Source organism: Gymnoscopelus microlampas, assembly GCF_963454915.1.
Source record: "Gymnoscopelus microlampas genome assembly, chromosome: 7".
NCBI lineage: Eukaryota > Metazoa > Chordata > Actinopteri > Myctophiformes > Myctophidae > Gymnoscopelus > Gymnoscopelus microlampas.
This window is the reverse complement of record NC_139944.1, coordinates 16,198,292-16,222,370: the sequence shown is the minus strand read 5'-3', so window position 1 is coordinate 16,222,370 and position 24,079 is coordinate 16,198,292. Positions and strand designations below refer to the sequence as shown.

The window sequence follows — 24,079 nt, the reverse complement described above, 5'->3', positions numbered from 1 at the left end:
CTCTGCCGTCCTGTCTATGATGTACAGTAGTAAGAGTGTGCACTCTCCTCTCCTCATGTCCTCTGCGCCCCCTCATCCTCTGCCGTCCTGTCTATGTTGTAGTAAGAGTGTGCACTCTCCTCTCCTCATGTCCTCTGTGCTCCCTCATCCTCTGCTGTCCTGTCTATGATGTAGTAGGAGTGTGCGGTGATGTGCTGACTCAGCATGTTGTATTTGGAGGCTCTCTTCATGCGCGGCAGAATGAACTTCTCAGTGAAGTGGTCTTTAGAGAGCGCTGCTTTCCCCTGCATGGCCAGCACTCCATTCACAAACTCCAGAGTGAAACTGTAGCAGTTATGCTCCTTCTCATCAAACCTAGACAGACAGACAGATAGACAGGTGTTAAACAACGAATGCATCACTGTTTGACCTGGAAACTTGAGTTTGCCGGTGAGTTCTGAAACTCACCGGCAAGCAGTGGAGGGAAGCTAGGACCAATGTAATATGGTCACGTCTCCTAGAGACTATTAGTAACTTAGTTGCAGGAGTTTGCACCAGTTGAGTAGTAGTAGTAGTAGTAGTAGTATCATTTCAGCATTACCAGTAGTTGTCATGTCAGTAGTAGTACCTGTAGTACTAGTAATCACAGTAGTAGTAATTGCAGTAGTACCAGTACCTGTAGTAGTAATTACAGTAGTTGTACCAGTACCTGTAGTAGTAATTATAGTAGCTGTAGTACCAGTACCTGTAGTAGTAATTACAGTAGTTGTACCAGTACCTGTAGTAGTAATTATAGTAGCAGTAGTGCCAGTACATGTAATAGTAATTATATTAGAAGTACTTGTGCCAGGCCGGATCCCACATGGGTCCATCAGAGAACTTTTCCAGGTACTGGTTCCACTGGTCCAGAAGGTTGAACATGTCGGGTCTGACCAGAGGAATACTGATGGACCTCTCCCAACCAGACACATCTCTGCGAACTCCCGACATGGTGTAGTTATACACCACTCCTACACACACACACACACACACACACCCACGTTAGCAAACTTCAGGTCAAGTGTTAATAGCAGTGTGAAATATTAATAACAGGAAATAGGTATGCCACCTTCCGGAAACAGGGACTACAGATATGGTCAGAGCCTATTGGTCATTACACTACTTCACTTCTCACTAACACAGTTGACATAATTGCAAGATTCCAGTCAAAACAGGTTGGCTATGTTCAATTCGCATTGACTCGCGATCATTGGTCAAATCATGGCCAGCATCATGATGGGTGACTGGAGTCAATAACATCCCTTCACACAAGAGTAACAGTGAACACATGCTGCCAATAACATCCTATATGTGAACATTACAAACACAGAAACCTTAAGAAATGCTTACAAAATGCTAAGGGTTCCTCTGCACATGTACATTTGAAGCAGGTGTCAATCTGGGCCGTGCAAGAGGTGACCGAGTGCCGCGAGTTCCGCACAACACACTCTGCTGACTAGCTCCGCCCCAGCCCATAGGAGTACATGTAGTGACAAGTACCACCCTCCCTGCTCGGCTTCCCTCCCCCGAACACGGGCCAATTGTGTTCGTATATAGATAGTCGCTCAACAAAGCCGGATGCACCGCGGTGGATTCGAAGCCCTAGACTCCGCGGTGGTGGACAGGTACTTTTACCACTGTGCCACCCGAGTGCCTGAGAAGTTTTAATAGAGTGTTCGTACCCTTGGTGTCTGAGATCCCAGTGTGAAGTTCTGACGTTTCATCGAAGTCACTGTAAGACAAAAACACTCGATTATTCTGTGTGTGCGTGTGTGCGTCAACAGCGATAACCTGTCCCTTGAGCAAGACACTGAACCGCTAACTGCTCCTGATGAGCAGGTTGGTGTCTTGCATGGTTTCCTCCACCGCGTATGTGTGAATGTGTGTGTGAATTGTTGAATATAATGCACATTGTAAATCCCTTTGGAGACAGTGCTATAGAAATGCACCTCTTTGTTGTTGATGTAATGTAAATTAATTCCTAGTTGCAACTGGCATTTGATAAAACATGCCTGAGCTCCCAACTATAATCGACTTATAATCAGACACTGTGTGTGTGTGCGCGCGTGCATGCGTGCTACACGTGTGTGTGTGTGTGTGTGTGTGTGTGCGTACCTGTTGCCAGGTGTAATCAGGAAGCAGCAGGAAGTCTTGTGTCCATTGGTAAACGGACTGGGCACGCTCACTGGAGCCTCCTCTAGTCTCCGGCCACTCAGTGTGGCATCACAGACAGGACATGCCTCCGGCAGGAAGAAACAGAAGATTTGTTTCTCACAGTGGCTGAATTTAATCAAAGATTTATACATCACTCCATCTCATGTCGGCATCATTCTTTCCTCTTCACTTCGCTCCTCTTCTCTCCACTTCGCTCCTCTTCTCTCCACTTCGCTCCTCTTCTCTCCACTTCGCTCCTCTTCTCCCCGATCCTTTCTCTTCTCTTCTCTTCTCTTCTCTTCTCTTCTCTTCTCTTCTCTTCTCTTCTCTTCTCTTCTCTTCTCGCCACCTGCCTTCTTCTCTCCTCCTCTCTCTTCTCTTCTTCTCTGATCTCTCTCGCTTGTGTGTTTTCTAGGTTATGTTGAGCTGCTCTTCTTCTTGTCTGTCTCTATAGATCTCCCTTCATCATATGTCACAGCTGTGTCACGGCTGCTTAGCAACACCCTATCACATTCCACCCGACCCTGAGCCTTTCCCTTCAGCCTATCACCTTGCAAGGCTCCCAGCCAACCAGCTGCTGAATAGAACATTGGAGGCTTGTTTGCCATTAAAATTAAAACCAGTTAATTTAATCTGCAGGTAAAACTTTGTTTTATGGTGTAGTATATAAAAACACAAATGTATGCTGACTAATGGTTATACTTAGTTTAGTATGTAAGAACATATAGGTTTATGGTGACTAATAATCTCACTCCCTCTATGTGAGTCTCTTTCTCTCTCTCGCTGGCACATAATACACTTCAGATGGACTGTGGCTGGTATGTTTTTGGTCATTAACTGCTTCATTACACACACATACACACGCACGCACACATAGTCACATAGGTGCTGGTGACAGCTGAGAAGATGGAAACAGTGTAACAGACAAGTGACCTGGTTACCAGAACAGAACCTTCTGACCGATACAAAGCACCACGCGTACACATACGCACGTGCACATGCACATGCACATGCACACGCACGCATGCACACGCACGCACGCACGCACGCACGCACGCACGCACACACACACACACACACACACACACACTTTCTTTACATTATGCCAGACCTAAACATATCCTATGTCCAGGGTTGTGTGTGCGTGCGTGCGTGCGTACTGAGGGGGCTCCATTCATAGACAAGTAGCAGAAACTAGAGTATTGGCTGAGATACAAGATACAATACAGACGACTGTAACGGAACACCTTGTTTGACGTTTTCCAACATAAGATATTTCAACTGTGTTATCTGATCCATGCAGTCTCAAACACATAGCTCTGTTATTTCAGAACCGTAGACAGATACGTTTAGGATATTTAGAGATTCACAGGCAGCACTGTCCTTTAGGGCACTGTGTTTTAGGACAGTGGTTCTCAAACTTTTTCATTTTATTTCAGATGGAACCAAATTAACCCGTAACAGCTCCATTTGGCTCTATCTGTACAGAACTGATGGATCTGATCTGATCATATTATTTTTTACATAATGACTTCGACCCTGTTGACTATTATTTGATTGATTTTAGCAGACATTTGTTGTGAATATACTCATAGAACATAACACAAATAAAACTGAAACTTATCTGAATTAAGAATAAAATATACAGTGAGACAGATCATAGATGTTACATGTCTCAATTGTCATAATCTCAAATCTATTTTAATAAAATAATCTATTTGGGTGAAAAAATATATATTTTGTGACGCAATGTGACACGTCACAAACTGTAAAATAGTGGTTAATCAATTTAATCCATTATAAAAAATCAATTCTAATTATTTTCAAGGCAATTTGTTGATAAAAAATGCCCTTCTCGTTATTCGATTCATTGACAAAGTAACTGATAGACTAATCGCTAAGAAAATGATTGATAGTTGCAGTCCTAGTCCTCTTCATACAAGACAAAGACGACCCTTGTCCTGCTAAGAAGCCCTTGCTGAGAGGTCAAAGAGTCCACACCAGGTGAACAATATCTGTCTATTGAGGAAGAACATCAGACAAAAAAGGTAATACAATAACAGACCAATCCAGACCTCCCAAAACAAACTGATACGACTACTACTCAGCCTAAAGCCCATGACCCACCTCATTCCAACACACTTTGCTGGGATGGCTCAGGGTAGAAGACAGGGTTAAGCAAATATTAATGGGGTGGTATTGAAGATACTCAGAGGATCAGTGCCCACACACTTAATTGCTAACAAACTACTACACCAAAGGGAGCGTCTCCGATCTGATACCCCCCAAATTTAGGAAAACATTCGCAAAGAATAACTCTACTATTCTGCCACCATAATGTGGAATGCCCCTTAATGCTGTTCATCCATTAAACAATGAAAATCACAAGCTTCTTTCAAAACTGTCCTCAAAAAGCATCGGTCAGAAAACTACAAGTGGAAATAGACACTAAATCCCTTTGAAATGAGGGGACATACACTGCTGCCGTTTTCCTCTATTCCTTTTTCTCCTCTGTAAATATAGATATTTGCATTTGTTGATGACATGTATTAATGAGTTCATATTCTGTGCTCTGTTGATGAATTGAATACATAGGACCATAATGTAAACTAGTCCTAGGGACTTTCAGCCCAAGTGTTTTACTGTAATTCCGTTCTGTTTACATTTTACTGTCCTGTCTTATGAGGACAGTCAGGTATTGTGGAGACAGACAGCAGTATTGTCTTATGCGCAGGACGTGAAGGACAGACAGGTATTGTCTTATGTGGGAGACAGTCAGGTACTATAGTATCCATACTGTGTAATGTACTGGTATACAGACAGGTATTTGGAGGCGGTCCTCATTCGGGGGTGGACATGCAGACAGGTGAAGCTGTCTCTCTCTATTGGCTCCCTGCCTGATGACATCAGCAGCTCGTTAATGAAACCTAGAGCGTAACCATAGCAACAGGAGCCAAACTCCTCCTCTGAGAACCTGAGAGAGGAAAACATGAATGATATTATAATATTGAATTCATAAACATCATATACATGTTAAATATGATATTGCATCCATGTGATGTTTTTCTCATCATGAATGTTATTAATATTTGATACATGTACATCTGTGGTTCTAAAAGTGGGGTCCGTGGACCCCCAGGGGTCCTTGAAGTTGTTCCACGGAGTCCCCAGCAAAATTACTTAATACAGCATCGAAATCAGTTTACCCACTTACTCTATTTTATACTTAGGCTATTCAAAAATAGCAGATATGCGTCGCAACACGTTGTGAGCTGCAGTGCAGCAGGTACTACAGTACAACTATAAAGATATTGTTTTAAAAAATATTCTAACCACTCTGTGGCATCCACACCACAATTATAATGACAGTGGTGAACGATATATTTATAGTTATAGAGTTATAATAACTAGGGGGATTCCCGTTTGGAACGCATGCCCATTCCGTTATACAATACTCATTGTACCCCTTGTCAGAGTACTTGGAGGCCAGTCTATGATGTCAGGACTATGATTTAACTATTAGGAACAGAGCAGTGGGCATTATTAATACAGCGCCCAGAGAGCAGTTGGGGATTAAGTGTCTTGCTCAGGGACACTTCGACACATAGACCGGGCCAACCAAGGCTCGAACCAGAGACCTTCTCTGATTACCAGACAGTCTCTCTACCCTCTCAGCTACGGCCACCAGTTTGTGCTGTAGTGCCGTTATAGTGCATGGTATGGACAGCCCTTTAATGTAAATATATTTTATAGTATAAATATGTGGTTTCCTGCCACCTCAATCACAGCAGCACACTACACAATACTACACAAAACTAGGAGGAGAGGAGAGGAGAGGAGAGGAGAGGAGAGGAGAGGAGAGGAGAGACCTTTCAGGTGTCCATCTGTCCCGGGAGGAGAACATGTCCAGCTGTCTGTCCCAGTTCTGTTTGAAGCTCAGACTACCGTGGTTACCGGGGACGATCAGGTGGTTGTTAGGGGCGACAAGAGGAACAACCACACAGTGTTCCCATCCCTCCTGCTGACGCTGAACCCCAGACCTGGTATAACTGTATACCACACCTAGTAATAATTATAATCAATATAAAATATAACACCACACCTAGTAATAATACAATATAATAAACACATTATAACTGTATACCACACCTATACACAATATTTAATAAACATATTATAACTGTATAACCCACCTATACACCATTTTATTTTAAATAAATCTACAAGGCCACAAAGCATCACCCTACCCGAACACGGGTCAATTGTGTTCGTATGGACGATCGACAAAGCCAGATGGATTCGAACGCCCAGACTACGCAATGGTGGATAGCTACTTTACCACTGCGCCACCCGAGCACCTTGTTTACCACAACTTTAATATAATATAACACACAGTAGCTTTACAGTTTACAATTCAGGCATTTAGCAGACGCTCTTTAGTGACTTACAGTAAGCAAGGTAAACACATACATCAAATACAGGATCTAGGAGCTGATAGGTAAACCAAGAACCTGGCATCAGTCTAAAAACAATATAATATAGGTAAACAAATGAACCTAGTATCTGTCTAAATAACATGCTGTCTAAATTGCATTTTAACCTTTGCATAAGACTGCATGGTCGTCAAGGCTATAGGTCAAGTGCTACGGTCTAAAGTGGTGTCTTAAGAGGTGAGTCTTCAGATTACGGCAGAAAAAATAGTGAATCTGCGGTTTTAACTGCAATGGGGAATTCGTTCCACAGTTTGGGAGCCAGAAGGGAGAAGAGTTTGGGACGTGTGGGGCGTTATATCCTACATATTATATATTACAATATAACATGCAGTACCCTCAGCATAACTGTATACTACACCTGGACTATTATAGTATGTAATGATCAGCACACGGTAACTCACCACAGCACAATACTACACAACTTAAGAAAACACAGAACAGCTTAGCATAACTCGACACAAAATACCATGATAACAATATAATATTACAATATAAAATACCTCCCATCACCTTTAGAGTTGGAGATTCCTACATGAAGCTCAGTGTCACTCCATTCACTAGAGAAGAAAACAAACTTTATTTTAATACAGAACCATAAGATTAACACACAACAGAACCATACTGTAAGATAAACACACAACAGAACCATAAAGTAAACACACAACAGAACACCAGAACGTAACTTAGGGGTGTCACGAATATCGATCAAAATCAGGAAAATCGTATCAGATTGAATCTCTAACTCTAACTAAAAAGCAGTGGTTCTCAAACATTTACATCTAATAATAAGGACCCCTAAATGGATATGTATTTGCCACAAACCCCATAAGGAAGATTTGTGATCTTAAACGTTTCAAAGATAATTCAAAGATTTTTGAAAAGTCTACAGCAGATCTACAAGCTCCGCTTTAGAATCATGACACCCCTAGGTCACATCACATCACAGCACAGCACAGCACAGCACAGCACAGCACAGCACAGCACAGCACAGCACAGCACAGCACAATAGTACAACACAACACAATAGTACAACACAACACAATATAATATCTACGTTACAACATTACTCTACATCTACAATATAATGGCTACAATACAATACAGCCCTATAGACCAATTATTTGTTTACTAACATTGAGACTGGACGCACAGGTGATTGTTTCACGCAATCAATTCCCAACCTGTTGTTTTGGGGTGTGCTGGTTTCAGCACACCCCAACCCCCTCTTGTGTGTTGGCTAGTGAGGCGCATCCTAGGGAGACCTGACAGAATGGGTTTCATTGCATGCATACTGGTTGCACGCATACTGGTTCTTATCAGTGTGACGTTGTCTGTTAAGGGGTCTATTATACTAATATCCACTGTACAACACAACACAGTAATATTATGTTTGATCTGTGTTGAATGTTGTTGTAGTTGTTTTGTTGTGGTTGTTATATTATAATAATATATATAGTTATTATACTATAATAACTACAACACAACACAACAACACACAGCAGATCAAACACACACACAGCTCAGAATGATGTGGTATAGTTCCAGTACGTGAGTGCAGCAGGTCCGTGCTGGGCGGCCAGCAGGAAGCAGCATGGGTTGAGGTGTCCATTCCTGTAGGGAGTGTGGACTCTGACCGGGGCGTCCAGTAAACCCAGTCTCAACTGGTCGCCGCACACTGGACACCTGCTGCTCTGTCTCCGTGGCAACGCTGTACCGTTTTCAAAGGTGTAAATGGTCCTTCCACAGTGTCTGAAAGTGATCATACTGCAGTTCATCATGTCTCTGACAGCAATGTTCTGTGATCTAGCAAGGAGCAGGAAGGAACACACAAAGGTGTGTGTGTGTGGGCGTGGTTAGTACACACAGGTAAATGTTTTACTAGACTAGAGATATTTATTGTGTTTTTTTTCTCTATGAGCTAATTTAAGTACTCATAAAAGTGCTATAGGCCTATGTATCTGAGATAGTATTATTTTCATTGCTAATAAATATCAATTGTCACTGTCGGGTAAAAACCTTATATGTCCAAAAATCTGTACTTTTCATTGATAATAAAACCCACAGCCAGACTTAACCACTTTTCAACCTGGTGCCATTATTTTGACATGCATTTAGGCACACATTTTTCTATATATTTTAAAATAGCATATAAAATAAAATACAATAAAATAGGACATTATTTTATGGGGGAAAAACAACAATATAAACATATTAACATAAAAATATGAAATATTGAGATAAAGGTCTTTGCCCAATAGTGACAATATATAATACACAACACATAATGTATGTATCATAATAGAAAGAAAGAAAGAAAGAAAAAACATTAGTCTGGATACAGAATGACTGTATAGTAATAGTAGGTCTACAAAATTAATAAACTGCGTACTGTTCGTTAATACAACACCGGGGTTCAATTCAATTCAATTCAAAGGAGCTTTATTGGCATGAGAAAACATACGTTTACATTGCCAAAACAAGTGTCAAAATATAATTAAAAAAACAGCTAAACAGTTTATAAAGCTTTTTTTTAAACAAATAGCTGCAATCTTTTGCAGTCACTTTGGGACAATTAGCAGCATTTTTTTCTCAAAACTATTTAAATACTATACCAAAAAAATCTATACTATACAAAAACAAATGTGTTTAAAGGTAGCAGCTCTGTTTATATGTGCAGTAGGTCTAGAGGTCTACTCTGTACAGATGCAGGAAACTCAATGAGAGCTTGTAGATCGGCTATGTTCAAATGGATGAAATGTATATGTATAGGGCTGAAGTGGTTAATGTATGTTTTGTAATAATAATCAAAATCTACAAAGTAACTAAAGTAAAGTTTTCAAATAATTGAATAAAAGTACAATATTTTCCTCTGAGATGTAGTGAAGTAGAAGTAAAACGTGTAGACAATTGGAAATACTCCAGTAAAGTAAAAATGCCACAATTTTTTACTTTTTAATTGTACTTAGTTACTTTCCACCACATGGTGGGTGCATACTGCATAGACTAGTCTGTGTTCCCTTGGGAGCGGGGGTCTGTGTGTTCATGTGAAGTAGGAACCGTCCTCTGGCGGAGCCTCGGTTGCTCTTCGGACTCATTCTGAAGGGCGGACCCAACGTGACAACATCATAAGCCACAGTGAGGCTACATGCTACATGCTAGTAGCTAAACAACAACATGAGCACCAAACAGATCACCTGCAGGTCAATGAAACAACCATTAACCTTCCTCACGTTGTGCCTCCTGTGCTGTTTAACCATGTTCTGTGTCTCTGCGTGTGCTCGTGCATCGTGGTCGCGTGTTCTCGGGGGCCGAATGGACGTCAGGCAGCGTTGTTAGCCTGAAGCTAACCATGGCTAGCAGTGTTGCCATGTCCGCTTATTATAAGCTACTTTTGGGGCTTGTTTTTCTGTGAAGTTGTTTGTAAATTATTGGTGGTTGTGGATCTTGTAGATCTGCTATTTTCAAATGGCCATTTTGTAGAGGGTTAGAGTGGTGGCTTATTTTGGGCTTATTTCCATAGACCTGGTTGCTTGTTTCTCTCGTGAAACCTGGCAACACTGATGGCTAGCTAGCTGATGCTCCATTTTAGCATTGCTAGCCCAGTTAGCATTGGGAGTTGATGACAAAACCATGCTTGTCAACAAAACACCTCGTTGTGATGTTTTCTTTGCAACTAAACGAGTCGGTCAGCTTGTGTGTGTGTGTCCGCCTAGCATTGGAGTAGATTATTAACTAGTTAGATTAATTAGCTGTGTAAACACCAGGCAATAGCTTGATTATTAACTAACTAGCACAACTCTTCACATTAAAACAGTCCTTTATGTATTGTCTCAGACAAATGTTGCAGATACATTTACCGGATCTTTGTAATAAATCAGATTATATACTGTATGCATACAGTCTATTAACCACATTAACCCTGATGTCCCCTTTTGGGGTCATTATAGGCGAAATATTATTTCTAAATTATTTAAAAAAAAAATATTTGCCGATAATTGCAGGGCTACAACGCAACTGTGAGCTTGTTAAAGTGCTATTTTTGAATAGGGCTAAAGTGGTTGTACTGTCTGTGTTTTTGTAAGTGTAGTGTATCAGCAGGTTATATATATTAATTAGTATATATTGTTAAACTGATGATAGGTTCTTGGTTTACGTATCATCCTAGATGACTATTTCTATGCATTTGATGTATTACATTGTGTTGTCCATCCATGCTTATTGCTTACTGTAAATCGCTCTGGATTAAGAGCTAAATGCCAAAATTGTAATTGTGTCTATTGTCAGTGACAGTGTATACATATATTTGAATGGCTATATTAATGTACAGACCTTTCGTGTGTGTGTGTGTGTGTGTGTGTGTGTAGATATTTCCTCCATGGTGTGTGCCGGGAGGGCAGCCGGTGTCTGTTCTCTCACGACCTCGCCAACAGCAAACCATCCACCATCTGTAAATATTACCAGAGAGGAACCTGTGCTTATGGAGAACGCTGCAGGTAAGAACCTCATACATCTGTAAATATTACCTACCAGAGAGGACTCGGAACCTGTGCTTATGGAGATTCACTGTTCACATTGAGCCCTGGACTAATCAGCGTCACAATTTAAAGATGGGGAGTTACAGTGTATGTTTTAGTCTTCCTATATGAAACACTGTTGTTTAATGGAACAAACATGATTGATGAATGTATGGGGGGAAATAAATTGAAACTAATTGAAATATACTGTAAAACAACAGGGACGACGACAGATGTTTCAGCCACTGAAGAAAAACCTAATGGGAAACCATATCACCTGGTAGTTTGTTGGTCAGGGTGGTGTTCCCTGTTTCTCAGTCAGTTGAAAAGCCATGCTGTTGTAGGGCCTTCAGTAGGTTATGTAAATACATCCCTGTGTGCGGTGGACGAGCCAGGTTCTAAAAAGCTCTTTACTGTTGCGTTATGGTGCTAAAAATAACCCATTAGATCAGTGGTTCTCAAACGGTGTGTTGAGGCACACTGTGCTGTGAGACAAGTCCAGGTGTGACTTGGGATTTTGTGTAATTTATTATGTTATTATTGCAATAAATACAACTATACAAAATAATATGAATTATCGTTGAATTTGCCATATCATTACTTTGATTGCACTATTTCCCCAATGTAGAGGTAAATTCTATTCAAAAAAGAATAATAATATATATATATATATATATATATATATATATATATATATATATATATATATATATATATATATATATATATATATATATATATATATATATACATAAATACACACACACACACACACACACACACACACACACACACACACACACACACACACGTCTAGGGAAAAGCACTTTACTGTTGTGTTATGGTGCTAATAATAACCCATTACAGCAGAAGGAAACACGGGACAGATGCAGACAGGGTTAGAGAGGTGAAAAGAAGCAGCTGGTGACTGCGTGTGTGTCAGAGGAAGCACAGCGCTAGTGTGGAGGACTCCTTTCACGCTGTTTCACCAATCACAGATCGATGGCCTAACACAAATGTTCAGTTGTGAGATTTGTTGTTGTTTTTAATCCCTGCATTCTCTCTGTACAGATACGACCACATCAGACCCCCCGGGAGAGGAGGAGAGGAGAGGAGAGGAGGAGACAGAGGAGCAGTGGGACCTGCAGCTGGCGATCAGCCCAGTCACGGGGGTATGGGTGCGTTCGGTTCCGTGGCTGGGTCCTCGGCACCGCCGCCACACGGCCGACACGGACCTAAGAAACCTGTGGTGCTGCGAGACAGAGGTGGGTCCCAGACCTCTGTTTATCTGTCTACATGTCTGTCTATCTGTATATATCTGATGCCAACCTGTCTGTGTGTGTGTGTGTGTGTGTGTCCAGCTCTGGTGAGAGACGGCGGTCCAGTCGATGGAAACCCTTCAGATCGATACCAGCCCAGTAGAACTCCCCAGTCCTACCTGGATGCCATCACAACTGGACTGGATGACACTGGAAACAGTCAGTATCTCTCCCTCTCTCTCTCTCTCTCTCTCACACACACACACACACACACACACACACACTCTCTCTCTGTCACAAAGCCTGATGGTCAGAGGTCTGATCACCTCAGTGAATGGGCTAGATCTGTGTGGATACCATTCAGAGATAAAAACAAACAAAACAACATTGCAGAACCAGTGCATAGACTTTAGGACGGTTCTTCATATTGGGACAAAGCAGTGGGCGTAGCCTTGTCAGCAAAGGATTTCTCAGCTGTACCCCTACACACACACATTTCTTTGTATTTTGGACCTCACTTGAGGCGTAACATCCGTTTTCCCATGTTTGGACCTCAAAAGTGTAGTAATACACACACAGTCACACACACAATCATGTAACACTGTGACATATTGATGAATATTTCTAAGTTTATTTGTTTCCATCTTTCCCAGGCGGGGGGGCGTACCCCTCCAACGTGACCCCCGGCCTCTGCCCCTACGCCGCTGCGGGACATTGTCAGTATGGCAGCACGTGCCCGTATCTCCATGGCGACCTGTGTGACATCTGCAGGTTGCAGGTTCTACACCCTCACGACGCCGAGCAGAGAACTTCTCATCAGAAGGTCGGTTCTGCTGCCCACATCTTGTCGCTTGTCGGCGGAAATCTCTTATATCCATATTTTAACTTTTTGTGTTTCTTGGTAAATTAACGCCTTACTTGATCATACTACAGTGTCACACAGTGGTGTTAACAAAAAATGGTGTTATGTTGCACTGATCATCGAATCCCCTGTGTTTACAGATGTGTATGTTGGCGTTTGAAGCGGACATGGAGAGAGCATTTGCGGTTCAGCTGAGCCAAGACAAGGTGGGTCTAACCCCTGACCTTTACTCTAACCTCAGAGGTTCTTCTATTTATTTGAACGTGACAGCGCATATTGATGAACAATACTTACAAAATGTAGTGTAAATACACTGGATTTGCCAAGAACGCTAATTTCCATCCGTGGTCCCCAGACCCAGGTGTTACAGCTTAGTCATTTATCAGATACTGTTATCCAGAATAAATCACATTCACCCTAGTCAACAAGCGTCACATAAACAAATGGAGTGCAAAGAAAAAACTATGAAGTGTTTAAAAGAGCCTAGAATACTGGGTAAACTTCAAAACTAGCATCTGTGTAAACAACATGCTATCTAAATAACATTCTGTACATTTGGAACTATAGGATACCTGGTAATCAATGCAACTAGCATGTGTCTAAGAACACAAAAAAATATGAGAACAAGTGACCAATCTTGTTCAGTCGCTAGAAAAGGTGTATTGTATTATGTTATGTTCTATTATGTTCTAGGTGTGTTCTATCTGTATGATGGTGGTATTATGTATGTTCTATTATGTTCTAGGTGTGTTCTATCTGTATGGAGGTGGTATTATGTTATGTTCTATTATGTTCTAGGTGTGTTCTATCTGTATGGAGGTGGTACTGGAGAAGGCAGTACCTTCTGAGCGGAGGTTTGGGATTCTGTCCTCGTGTTGCCATAGTTACTGCCTGGCCTGCATTCGGCAGTGGCGCTGTGCCAAACAGTTTGACAACAAGATCATCAAGTAAGTCTGTGAGCTCTGATCATTATTGATTGATTGAAGGACATAATCGCATGCACAAGTAAAAACACATGCATACAATATTCAAAAGGATAAACACAAAAAAGGTTGAAAGCTTATTTCTATTGTGGCCCTTTCAAAGATGGTTCAACACGCAACAGTAATATATATATATATATATATATATATATATATATATATATATATATATATAAAAGTGTTATATCTGAATGATGTTACAATTAGGGCATAGTTATGAATAGGTCCTGCTATCATTCAGACATTTCTTTGTGTGAAGATTTAAAATTCGCCTGTGAGACCATGGACGTGTGGTTTTTAGGACGCCCATTCCACGTGACAGCTGCTGAGTATAAGAACGTGCTCATGCACATACAGCTGTTAATTGAATAGAATAGAATAGTCCCCAGCACTCCTTGAGGTGTTTTTTTGTCACTGTATATTTTGCACATAATGTGAAATTTGTCCTGCATTTACCCATCCTATAACTAACTACTAGGAGCAATGAGCGCCATTTTACGGCACTCGGAGGCGACATTAGGGGTTAAGTGTCTTGCTCAGAATCTGTCTGTCTGTAGGTCATGTTCAGAGTGTAGTGTGGTGTCATTAATCTGTCTGTCTGTCTGTTTGTCTGCAGGTCATGTCCAGAGTGTAGGGTGGTGTCAGAGTTTGTGATTCCATCACTCTACTGGGTGGAGGACCAAGGCGAGAAGGACAGACTGATACAGCACTTTAAGACTGGAGTCAGGTCAGTCAGTCTGTCTGTCTACCTGCTAGTGTCCTGCATAGGTTCCTATTTTGGTTCTGTAACTGTCCTGCATCTATCACATCAACTTGGATGTACCGTACTTGGATGAATGAGCTTGTCTCTGTCAACGGAGAGTTGCACGGATGTTACACAAAAATGCCAGAGCTGAATTTTGGTCCCAGTCCGCCCCTGCGGCTGACGGTATTACTGGTTTGTTTTTGTATTACATTAATTTGACACACCTGTGCGACATGGCAGAGATTGAGAGAAGACATAGAGGTTATCCTTTAGTACGGTCGTGGAAGTATTCATATTAGTTTTGGATTTGTTGTTGAAAGGACTGGAATAAGAACATCAATGCAAATTAGCCCTAGCCAGTATGCCTTGGTTAAGCCCAGCATAGCTCCTCAACACTGGTAGCCACTCCGGTAGGCTGCACTCTTGATTTTATGTTAATCAAACTTAATGGTAATGAGCTGTAAAGAGGATGTTGCTTATGTCATTCCTCGCAAATACGTTTTAATCGTCGGTAAAGCAAAAGTAATCTAAAAAGTTACTTTTCTCAGAAAGGTAATCCTGTAACGTAACGGAATACTTTATAATGGCAGTAATCCTGTAACATAACTACCGGTAGTTACTATTAAAATTAACGTTATCCAACACTGGTTATGGCAAGACCAGCTTTAGTTGTTAAACATTGTATTTGAATGCTTTGGAGACTTGTAGAGCTCAAGAAACTACCAGAATTGTCAAGGGGTACGCTTCAAAAAGCCAAACAAGACAATTTTTCTTTTAGTCTGACTATCTTCTGTCCTGTCTGTCTGTCCACAGTAAGAAGGCGTGTCGGTACTTTGACCAGGGTCGTGGTTCGTGTCCATTTGGAGGAAAGTGTCTGTACCTCCATGCGTACCCAGATGGTACCAAGGCCCAACCGGACCGACCCAGGAAACAACTGAGCTCAGAGGGCAACGTGCGGGTGAGAATGCATGGCTTAAAGCTCTGTCTGTCTGACTGGTTTCAGTATTTTTTTCAATAAGATTAAAGAGTAATAGAATGTGTCAAACTAATAATACAATACATCTTCTGGAGAAAGGCCTTTATTGTATTTCATTTTTTTATGTCTCTAGTCCAAATGTAATAGAGGCCTTTTACTTATCAAACCCATCCTGAGTGCCTGGACCTAGATTTAATAATAATAATACATTCAATTTATATTGCGCTTTTCTGAGTTCTCAAAGTCGCTTTACAAAACCAAACTTTATTAAAAGATTAAAAAGTAAAAACTATTGAAGTAAATGTCAAAAAGATGGATTAGGTATGGAATGAGTCTGAAAAGTGGGTTTAATGCCCTTTGATCATCATTTTTTTTCTCCTGAATATTCCCTTCCATGAGCACCGTTGGTCTGAGGGATACCAGTAGCGCTCCTGTAACTCCTCTCTTCAATTGTAAATTGATGTGCAGCAGCATCTTCCATAAAACCGTAATAGTCTCATATTATTTCATAAAAGCAAAGGTTAAAGCCTCAATCTGCAATTTCTTCAAGTAGTTGGCTGCATGTAGAACAGCAACAACATACGTAGGTTTAGAATAATACCTATATTCATGATCCATATTCTAACTTGTCTCTTAAACACAAAAGCATCAAAAGTAGCAGATCCACAAGCGACGCGTCTTGAGCTTGTAGGTCTGCTTCTTTTGCTATTTTTGAATTTGATATTTTTGAATTTGAATCCTGAAAAGCAACAGTTTGGGACATGTGAGGTTTCCACCTGACAGAGACGATTTCCAACATACTGTTTATCTGTTGTGTAGTTTTTGAACAGCGTGCGTCTGTGGGACTTCATCGAAGAGCGTGAGCAGAGATCCGCTGCACTCCCACCGTCACAGGATGATGAGGTCACAGAGCTGAGGGAACTCTTCATGCAAATGTCAGGACCGAGCGACAGCAACGAAACCACGCCCACTGGAACCCAATAGACTGGCTGACGGACGGACGGACGGATGGATGGATTGACTGACTGACTGACAGGCTGACGGATGATTATGTGACTGACTGACAGACTGACGGACGGACGGAGAGACTGATGGATGGACGGACTGACTGACACAGACTAAGTAATAGACAGACTTATAGACAGGCAGACAGACTCACTAATAGACAGACAGACAGACAGACACTCAATCACTAAATAGACAGACAGACAGACAGGGTTGTGTTGTAATGGAACTAGACTGCATCCATCCATAGTTTTTACCCAGTTGTTTGTCTTCCTGTCTCACTTCCTTCCTACCTGTCTGTCTGACTTGACTACCTGTCTAACAGTGGACCCGAGACGAGTGTCTACATGAAGGCTTCTCAGCTGAGTCCATGTAATGATGATGACTTATTTGACTTGGTGGGTGGGTCCTGGAGGTTGTTGGTGTGATCCCATTGGTTCTGGAGTACCGTCTGTCATTGAGATCAGTGGTTCTCAACCTGGGGTTCTGGGACCCCCAGGGGTCCTTGAGGAGTTGGTGACTGTTCTGAAACTCTGATATAGAGTACAAATGGAACCAAGTGGACTCTTACGGGTGTGTAATGCAGAGAGTGTCAGTGTATACTCTTAGAGTTTTGTACACTCGTAGTGTTGAGTTAAATTAACACTAAGGATTGTACTGTGTAGATTTGGGTCCCAAAAAAAAGAAAAAAATGTTATCAAACGGGGTCCTTGAAGTGAAAAGGGTTGAGAATCACTGTCATAAAGACAGTGTCATAGACATCAGTGATATCATAGAGCCTCGCTATGACATCACTCTCTACTGAAGGTGGGCGGGCTAACAGGAAGTGAGGTCAGAGTCTGAGAAAAGCTGTAAATAATGTGAATAATAACAGGAAGTGGCATACTGTCTTCACATTGTCAAAGGATTAGATTTTTAAATTGCGATTAATTGCAAAGTTTCTGTAATTATTGGCGATATTTATTAAATCATGACGGTCGATTATGTTGCTTTGAAGAGCAGAATGTGTCTCTGGTGTAAGGTCAAAGTTGAACCTTTTCAGAGATGACATCTCGAAGTGTAATTAGATTACATGTCACGTCAATTTCCCCTCCATTTCCCCTCCATCACACAGCCTTCCTTCTCACTCATCTGTTCGTTTACACCAGTGGTTCTCAAAGTGGGGTCCAGGGACCTTCACAGGTCCTTGAGGGGGTTCCAGAGGGTCCATCAGATTAAACATTAAAACCCTATTTTATACTTTGGCTGTTTGAAAATGGCCGATCTAGCTAGCTTATAGATAGGCCATTTTCAACAACAAAAAATACATTTTGGAAAAAAGAATGGACATCAATGTTCTGTTTTCGCGGTCCCAGGCACAATCTTTTCGGATGGGGTTCTGCGGCCCTGGCGGGAAAATGTTTGAGAAGCACTGGTGTAACTACAGGTCCCTAGAACGACCAAAAGAAGCAGCAGCCGGTTAGACCCCAAAAGACAGAAATGAGATTGTTAAAAAAAGAAGAAAATGAAACTGTTCTTCATTTTAAATGAACTGCATGTGTCTCATTGTTTTATCCAGACAGGACTCTGACAGGACACATGAATGTGTGTGTGTGCGTGCGTGTGTGTGTGTGCGTGCGCTGCATAATGACATGTACAACTAAATAAAAAAATATCAAGTGAATCTGCAGTGAACTGTACCGATTGAAGTAAACCTGATGTAAAATGAGTGTGTGTGTGTGTGTGTGTACATAATGTGACTGGAGAAATGCCCAATGCTGTCAATGTTACTACAGTTTGATGATCCATAATGCATTGCTACTGTTGCGTGAACTCCTGTAAGCGAGCAGTGACAATGTGTCAGACTTTTACAAACTGACAGATGAGGATGCAGTCTCCTCCGAACATTAAACTCCGTTATGTGAATAAAACACTTTGACAGATGAGGATGCAGTCTCCTCCGAACGTTAAACTCTTGTTATGTGAATAAAACACTTTGACATGAAGATGCAGTTAAACTCTGTTATGTGAATAAAACATTTTGACATGAAGATGCAGTGTCCTCTGAACGTTGCTGTTTACACCCAATAAAAGCAATCCACAGATGTTTGAGATCCAGACATTTATTTGGGTTAGAGCACTTACCCAGAGTATCAACACGGTTTTTATTTAACTAGATTTTCAGGATCTTATGTGGCCCTCGAATCCAATCCTATATTCCCCTGATGTGGCCCCTGGGGGCCACACATGGCCCCTGGTGTGGCTATTCTGATGGCAGATCCCTGAACAGTGTGTGCCAAGCAACGGTGTGCCTATTGCACCCAGAGGCCCCTGGGAGCCCCTGATGTCGCCCCTGGCCCTGGTGTGCCTATGGTCATGGCAGACCCCTGAATAGTGTTTGCGCCAACTTTCGGAACAACGGTGCGACTCGCAGGTTTGCATGTTAAGTCTAGGCATTTTTTTTACTAATATACTCAGTCAGAGTTTACACATGCCTTTAATTATACATTAGCCAAAGTTCTTAATAATAGTTTCCATGTGTTTTTAATAATATAGTCTAATACAGAAAGTCTACACGCTTTCAATAACATCCAGAGTCTACACGTTTGTCGCCTCGATCTCCAGGCTTTTATTTTCCTTCGCGTTTTGTAATACTATTGAGTCTCTATACATTTTCTATGATATAATACCCAGGTTGCATAGAACATTGGTTCTCAAAGTGGGGTCCGGGGACCCCCAGGGGTACTTGAGGGGGTTCCAGGGGGTACCCAGCAAAATGTGTAAATATAGCATCAAATAATTATGACCTTTTATACTTTGGCTATTCAAAAATAGCAGATCTACAAGCTCATAGCGCGGCACCGAGTGCCGCGCTATGAGCTTGTAGATCTGCTATTTTTGAAAAATCTTGAAAATGTGTGCAAATCTTTGAATATATATATTTTTAAAGCAAACATTTGTAACTCAAATCTTTGCTTCTGGGGGTCCCTGGAACAAAATATTTTTAGATGGGGGTCCGCGGCCAAATACATATCATTTTGGGGGTCCTTGACATGAAAAAGTTTGAGAACCACTGGCATAGAATATTAGTACGTTTCTAAGTTATTATGGCATTTATGGCCGTCTCCCCCCCGGACCGCCAAGTGGCGCTGTTGGAGCTTCAATGCACCTCAACGAAATGAGTGCCGGCGTTGCCATGTCGGCTTATTACAGTCTATGCTTATTATAAGCGACTTAAGGCTTATTTTTCTCTAAAGTTGCTTTTAAACATTGGTGGTAGATTGCGTTTTTTTTTGGCTTGTTTCTAAGTGTAGTTGCTTATTTAGGCTTGCTTCCAATTTCTTAAATTACCAGTTAAACCAGTGGTTCTCAAATATGTTTATAAATGTTTTGTGCCAGGGAGCATTAAGTGTTTTTACAATTGGGCAAGAGACCCGTTTTTGTATTTTTCAAAAATATTCCAAATATTCCACATATCATTTCAAGATTTCTTTTGAAAATGTTCAAATAGCCGATGCATAATAGGTTAAAAGTGCTCATGTGACCTAAGTTGCTTCTTTTGGGCTTGTTTTCATAGACGTGGTTGCTTATTTCTCTCACAACATCTGGCAACAATGGAAATGACCCGGAAGTGCATCACTTTCCATTTCCAGCACCAACACACGTGTGTGTTTGTGTGTAGTTTGTGTGTATGTGCTGGAGAAGCACGAGCTTGTTTTTTACATTAAACTACATTAAATAACATTAAAAGTAACTAAAGTAACGTGACGTCATGTTGAGCCACCTGGACCTGATTGGAACCATCCAGGAGGATGATGACGTCATGGAAGAGCCAGAGTCTGAGTCTGATGACGGAGAGGTATATTAATCATGTTAATAATCATTAGTTATTAGCATATTATACACAATAACATTAACATACATGTAATATGAACACAGAGTACTCGCATAGTACATGGACATACTGTTATTACCTAGTAAATTAACACTTACTAAGTCTACAGTACATTACTTACATCAATACACTCAGTACACACATGGCCATACATACTATTACTTTATGAGTACAGAATACAATACACAATGTAATGTAGTAGTCTATATACTTAACTCTTACTGTTACCTTTGTGACTTTGAGATTTGTGACTAGTGAAGACAGTACTTAATGACTTACACAGACCGTTGTCATCTGTAATGTTACCCTCATAACCATAGGCTTTACCTTGATCTCTCTCTTGTTCTGCATCAGGCAGAATGAGTGCAGAGTGTGTACTGTAAACGTCTGTATACTTAATTAGTTATTGACGGTGTCTTTGTGTTCTGCACCAGGTGGGATGTTGTCTAGGGTGTCTATGTCTGTTTATACTTATTCATATTTGTGCAAGTGTCTTTCTCAGACAGACACACACACACACACACACACACACACACACACACACACACACACACACACACACGCACACACACACACACGCAGACACACACACACACACACACACACACACACACACACACACACACACACACACACACACACTGGGTCAAACTGGTGCACTTCTGATTACCGACTCATCTATGGCTGTCCATTTTTGTAAAAGTGATGTCAGTACATTCCTGTTTATTTGACCCTCTCCTCTCCTCTCCTCTCCTCAGGAGCAGCCCATAGTTCTTAACAGGAAGAAGAAGTTGGGTCAGAAAAGCGGACACTTTAACACAGACTTTACGTTTGGAGAGAGAGACGCTGTTTCCAATGATGACTGGGTGATGGCTGACGTCATGGCTCAACTCAAGCCCAAGGTAATGATTTATTATCATGAACAATATCAACATCCTTCATATTGTTTCATTTCATTCAATTAGTAGCGTCTTTTTTGCAAGTTCATTGTTTAAGTGTAATTAAACACACAAATGCAGCAGGACGTCATAGAGAAATGTTTCGATGAATCGTGCAGCCCTAGTGTGCTTGCTTGTGTGTGTGTGTGTGTGTGTGTGTGTGTGTGTCCTGTGAGGTTGTTGGTTTTAATCTGTGTGTGTATTTGTGTGTCTCTCAGAGAAATCCCACCACGCTGGACCAGAAGATTGAGAAAGTCAGAAAGAAACGAAAATCTGAGGTGAGTCTGGCTCCCAGTTGGTCTTTATGTTATAGTCTGTCATATATAGAGCATCGCAGTTGCGCAGAATCCGGGTGCCGGAAGTAAATACTCAATGCATTTTTCCCATTGACTTTTCCAAAAATATTTATATCAATGAATTTAAGCCTAGAATCAAGCCATCCAGGATTCTGGTGAATCATGACCATAAAACCTTTTTTTCTGTAATTTTTCAAATTTTATATTTAATGATATGATATACTATGTTTAATAAATACCCTTTGTTTTGCCGTTTTCAAAAAAGTTTTTTCACAGAATCAAACGTTTTATGGTCATGATTCACCAGCATCCTGGATAGCTTGATTCTAGGCTTAAATTAATTTATATAAATATTTTCGGAAAAGTCAATGGGAAAAATGCATTGAGTATTTACTTCCGGCAACTGGAAGTGGGCGGGAACTGCGACGCTCTATACTGTATCTAGTTTAAAATGGTAGATTTGTTTATATTTTACATACATTTCAGCATATCGTCGCTGTCGGGTCCAAAAACCATACTTTCTCAGAAAATGGAAAAAAAGAACCTGTGTTACAATGGATCCATCCAATGTAGTTATTATCTAGTCACAAGGTCTTATTAATACTTTTCATTGGTTAAATATTTATAGTTTTAAGTATTTCTACATTGTGGTATTGCTACTTTTACTTCAGTAACAAGTACTTCTTCCACCACTGTTCAGGAGAAGGCAGCGTTGTCATCCACTAATCAACAGACAGAGGGTGAGGAAGAGGAGGGTGATGAAGAAGAAGAAGTGAAACCAGACGTGGAAGGAGCTGCAGGCGAAGGAGAGGAGGAGGAGGAAGAGGATGAGTTTAGTTCTGCAGATGAAGATGTTCTGACCAAAGCAGGTGGGTGTTTCGGCGGGGACGGTAAATGTAAATATTTACCAAATGGGAGCTCGGGTGGCACAGTGGTAAAGTGCCTGCCCACCACCGCGGAGGTTGTGGGTTCAAAACCGCCGTGGTGCATCCGGCTTTGTCGAGCATCTATACGAACACAATCGGCTCTATGCACAGCAGCCATATTGTGAAGACATTCACAGGTGTTACCAATGATACTAATGAAGGCTCTGTTCCATTCTGGTCAAACAAAGTCAGGGTGCTGATATTGTGCATGTTGGCTCAATGGAAACACTGCTACACCAGTGGGACTCAAATTTGGGTCCAGGTTCCTTCATGGTTCCTTAAGGGGTTTCCAAATGGCCCCTTACGGGTGTGTAACTCTGAGAGGGTACAACATTTGTGCACTCTCAGAGTTACGGGGGTCGTGGAAATTGAAACATTTGAGAACCGAACCACTGTGCTACACTAAATGGAACAGAGCCTTCATTAGTATCATTGGTAACACCTGTGAATGTCTTCACAATATGGCTGCTGTGCATAGAGCCTATTGGCCCGTGTTCAGGGGAGGGAAGCCGGGTGGGGAGGGTGATAATTGTCACTGCATGTAATCCTTACGGGCTGGGGGGGGGGGGGGGGGGGCACCTGTCAGCAGGGAGTGTGTTTTGGCGAGAGGAGTAGTGAAAAGGGGGTAAAACATTTATATAAATAATATATTTACCAAATGGAAAATATACGATCTCCTGGTAAATGTGGATATAAAGATCAATGCTTGTGATATAACTTACTAGTGTTTCCTGTTTCCTGTTTCCCAGACACTGTGAGAGATAAGAAACACAGAGCAAAGAAGAATACGGGAGACGAGGTGACCACATGATCTACTATGACATCATCACAACAATTTATTAATGTGGTGTGTGTGTGTGTGTGTGTGTGTGTGTGTGTGTGTGTGTGTGTGTGTGTGTGTGTGTGTGTGTGTGTGTGTGTGTGTGTGTGTGTGAGAAACAGACATTGTGAGGACAAATTTCCTGGTCCTCACAAGATATAAAACAACCATTTGACAATTAAGAAAAGATTCAGGTTGGGTTTAAGATTAGGATTA

General features: G+C 41.3%; 4 protein-coding genes across 4 annotated transcripts in view; 2 read left to right on the top strand and 2 right to left on the bottom strand.

The window, feature by feature from the left end:
- Nucleotides 1-116: 116 nt before the first annotated feature.
- Nucleotides 117-2,324, bottom strand: mkrn2os.2 (MKRN2 opposite strand, tandem duplicate 2; the record flags this gene model as incomplete). The annotated part of the gene is made up of 4 exons (XM_084061730.1): nucleotides 117-354; nucleotides 821-989; nucleotides 1,701-1,750; nucleotides 2,134-2,324. The coding sequence occupies 4 exons, from the start codon at nucleotides 2,322-2,324 to the stop codon at nucleotides 126-128; spliced, it is 639 nt and encodes a 212-aa protein (XP_083917856.1). The 3' UTR covers nucleotides 117-125.
- A 2,603-nt stretch (nucleotides 2,325-4,927) lies between these two features.
- Nucleotides 4,928-8,443, bottom strand: mkrn2os.1 (MKRN2 opposite strand, tandem duplicate 1; the record flags this gene model as incomplete). The annotated part of the gene is made up of 4 exons (XM_084061729.1): nucleotides 4,928-5,146; nucleotides 6,042-6,234; nucleotides 7,176-7,222; nucleotides 8,214-8,443. The coding sequence occupies 4 exons, from the start codon at nucleotides 8,441-8,443 to the stop codon at nucleotides 4,948-4,950; spliced, it is 669 nt and encodes a 222-aa protein (XP_083917855.1). The 3' UTR covers nucleotides 4,928-4,947.
- A 1,316-nt stretch (nucleotides 8,444-9,759) lies between these two features.
- On the top strand, nucleotides 9,760-19,076 carry mkrn2 (makorin, ring finger protein, 2). The gene is made up of 10 exons (XM_084062136.1): nucleotides 9,760-9,865; nucleotides 11,030-11,158; nucleotides 12,251-12,444; nucleotides 12,541-12,657; nucleotides 13,092-13,261; nucleotides 13,441-13,506; nucleotides 14,099-14,247; nucleotides 14,900-15,010; nucleotides 15,842-15,986; nucleotides 16,824-19,076. Exons 1-10 carry the CDS (start codon nucleotides 9,840-9,842, stop codon nucleotides 16,986-16,988), a joined length of 1,272 nt encoding a protein of 423 aa, XP_083918262.1. The 5' UTR covers nucleotides 9,760-9,839; the 3' UTR covers nucleotides 16,989-19,076.
- Nucleotides 19,077-20,647: 1,571 nt separating this feature from the next.
- ddx27 (DEAD (Asp-Glu-Ala-Asp) box polypeptide 27) overlaps nucleotides 20,648-24,079 on the top strand; it is a 14,363-nt gene continuing 10,931 nt past the window's right edge. Inside the window, exons 1-5 of the mRNA XM_084061958.1 lie at nucleotides 20,648-20,847; nucleotides 21,642-21,785; nucleotides 22,040-22,099; nucleotides 22,818-22,986; nucleotides 23,793-23,842. Coding sequence (XP_083918084.1) covers nucleotides 20,761-20,847; nucleotides 21,642-21,785; nucleotides 22,040-22,099; nucleotides 22,818-22,986; nucleotides 23,793-23,842 — 510 coding nt within the window. The 5' untranslated portion in view covers nucleotides 20,648-20,760. The remainder of the gene's footprint in view (nucleotides 20,848-21,641; nucleotides 21,786-22,039; nucleotides 22,100-22,817; nucleotides 22,987-23,792; nucleotides 23,843-24,079) is intronic.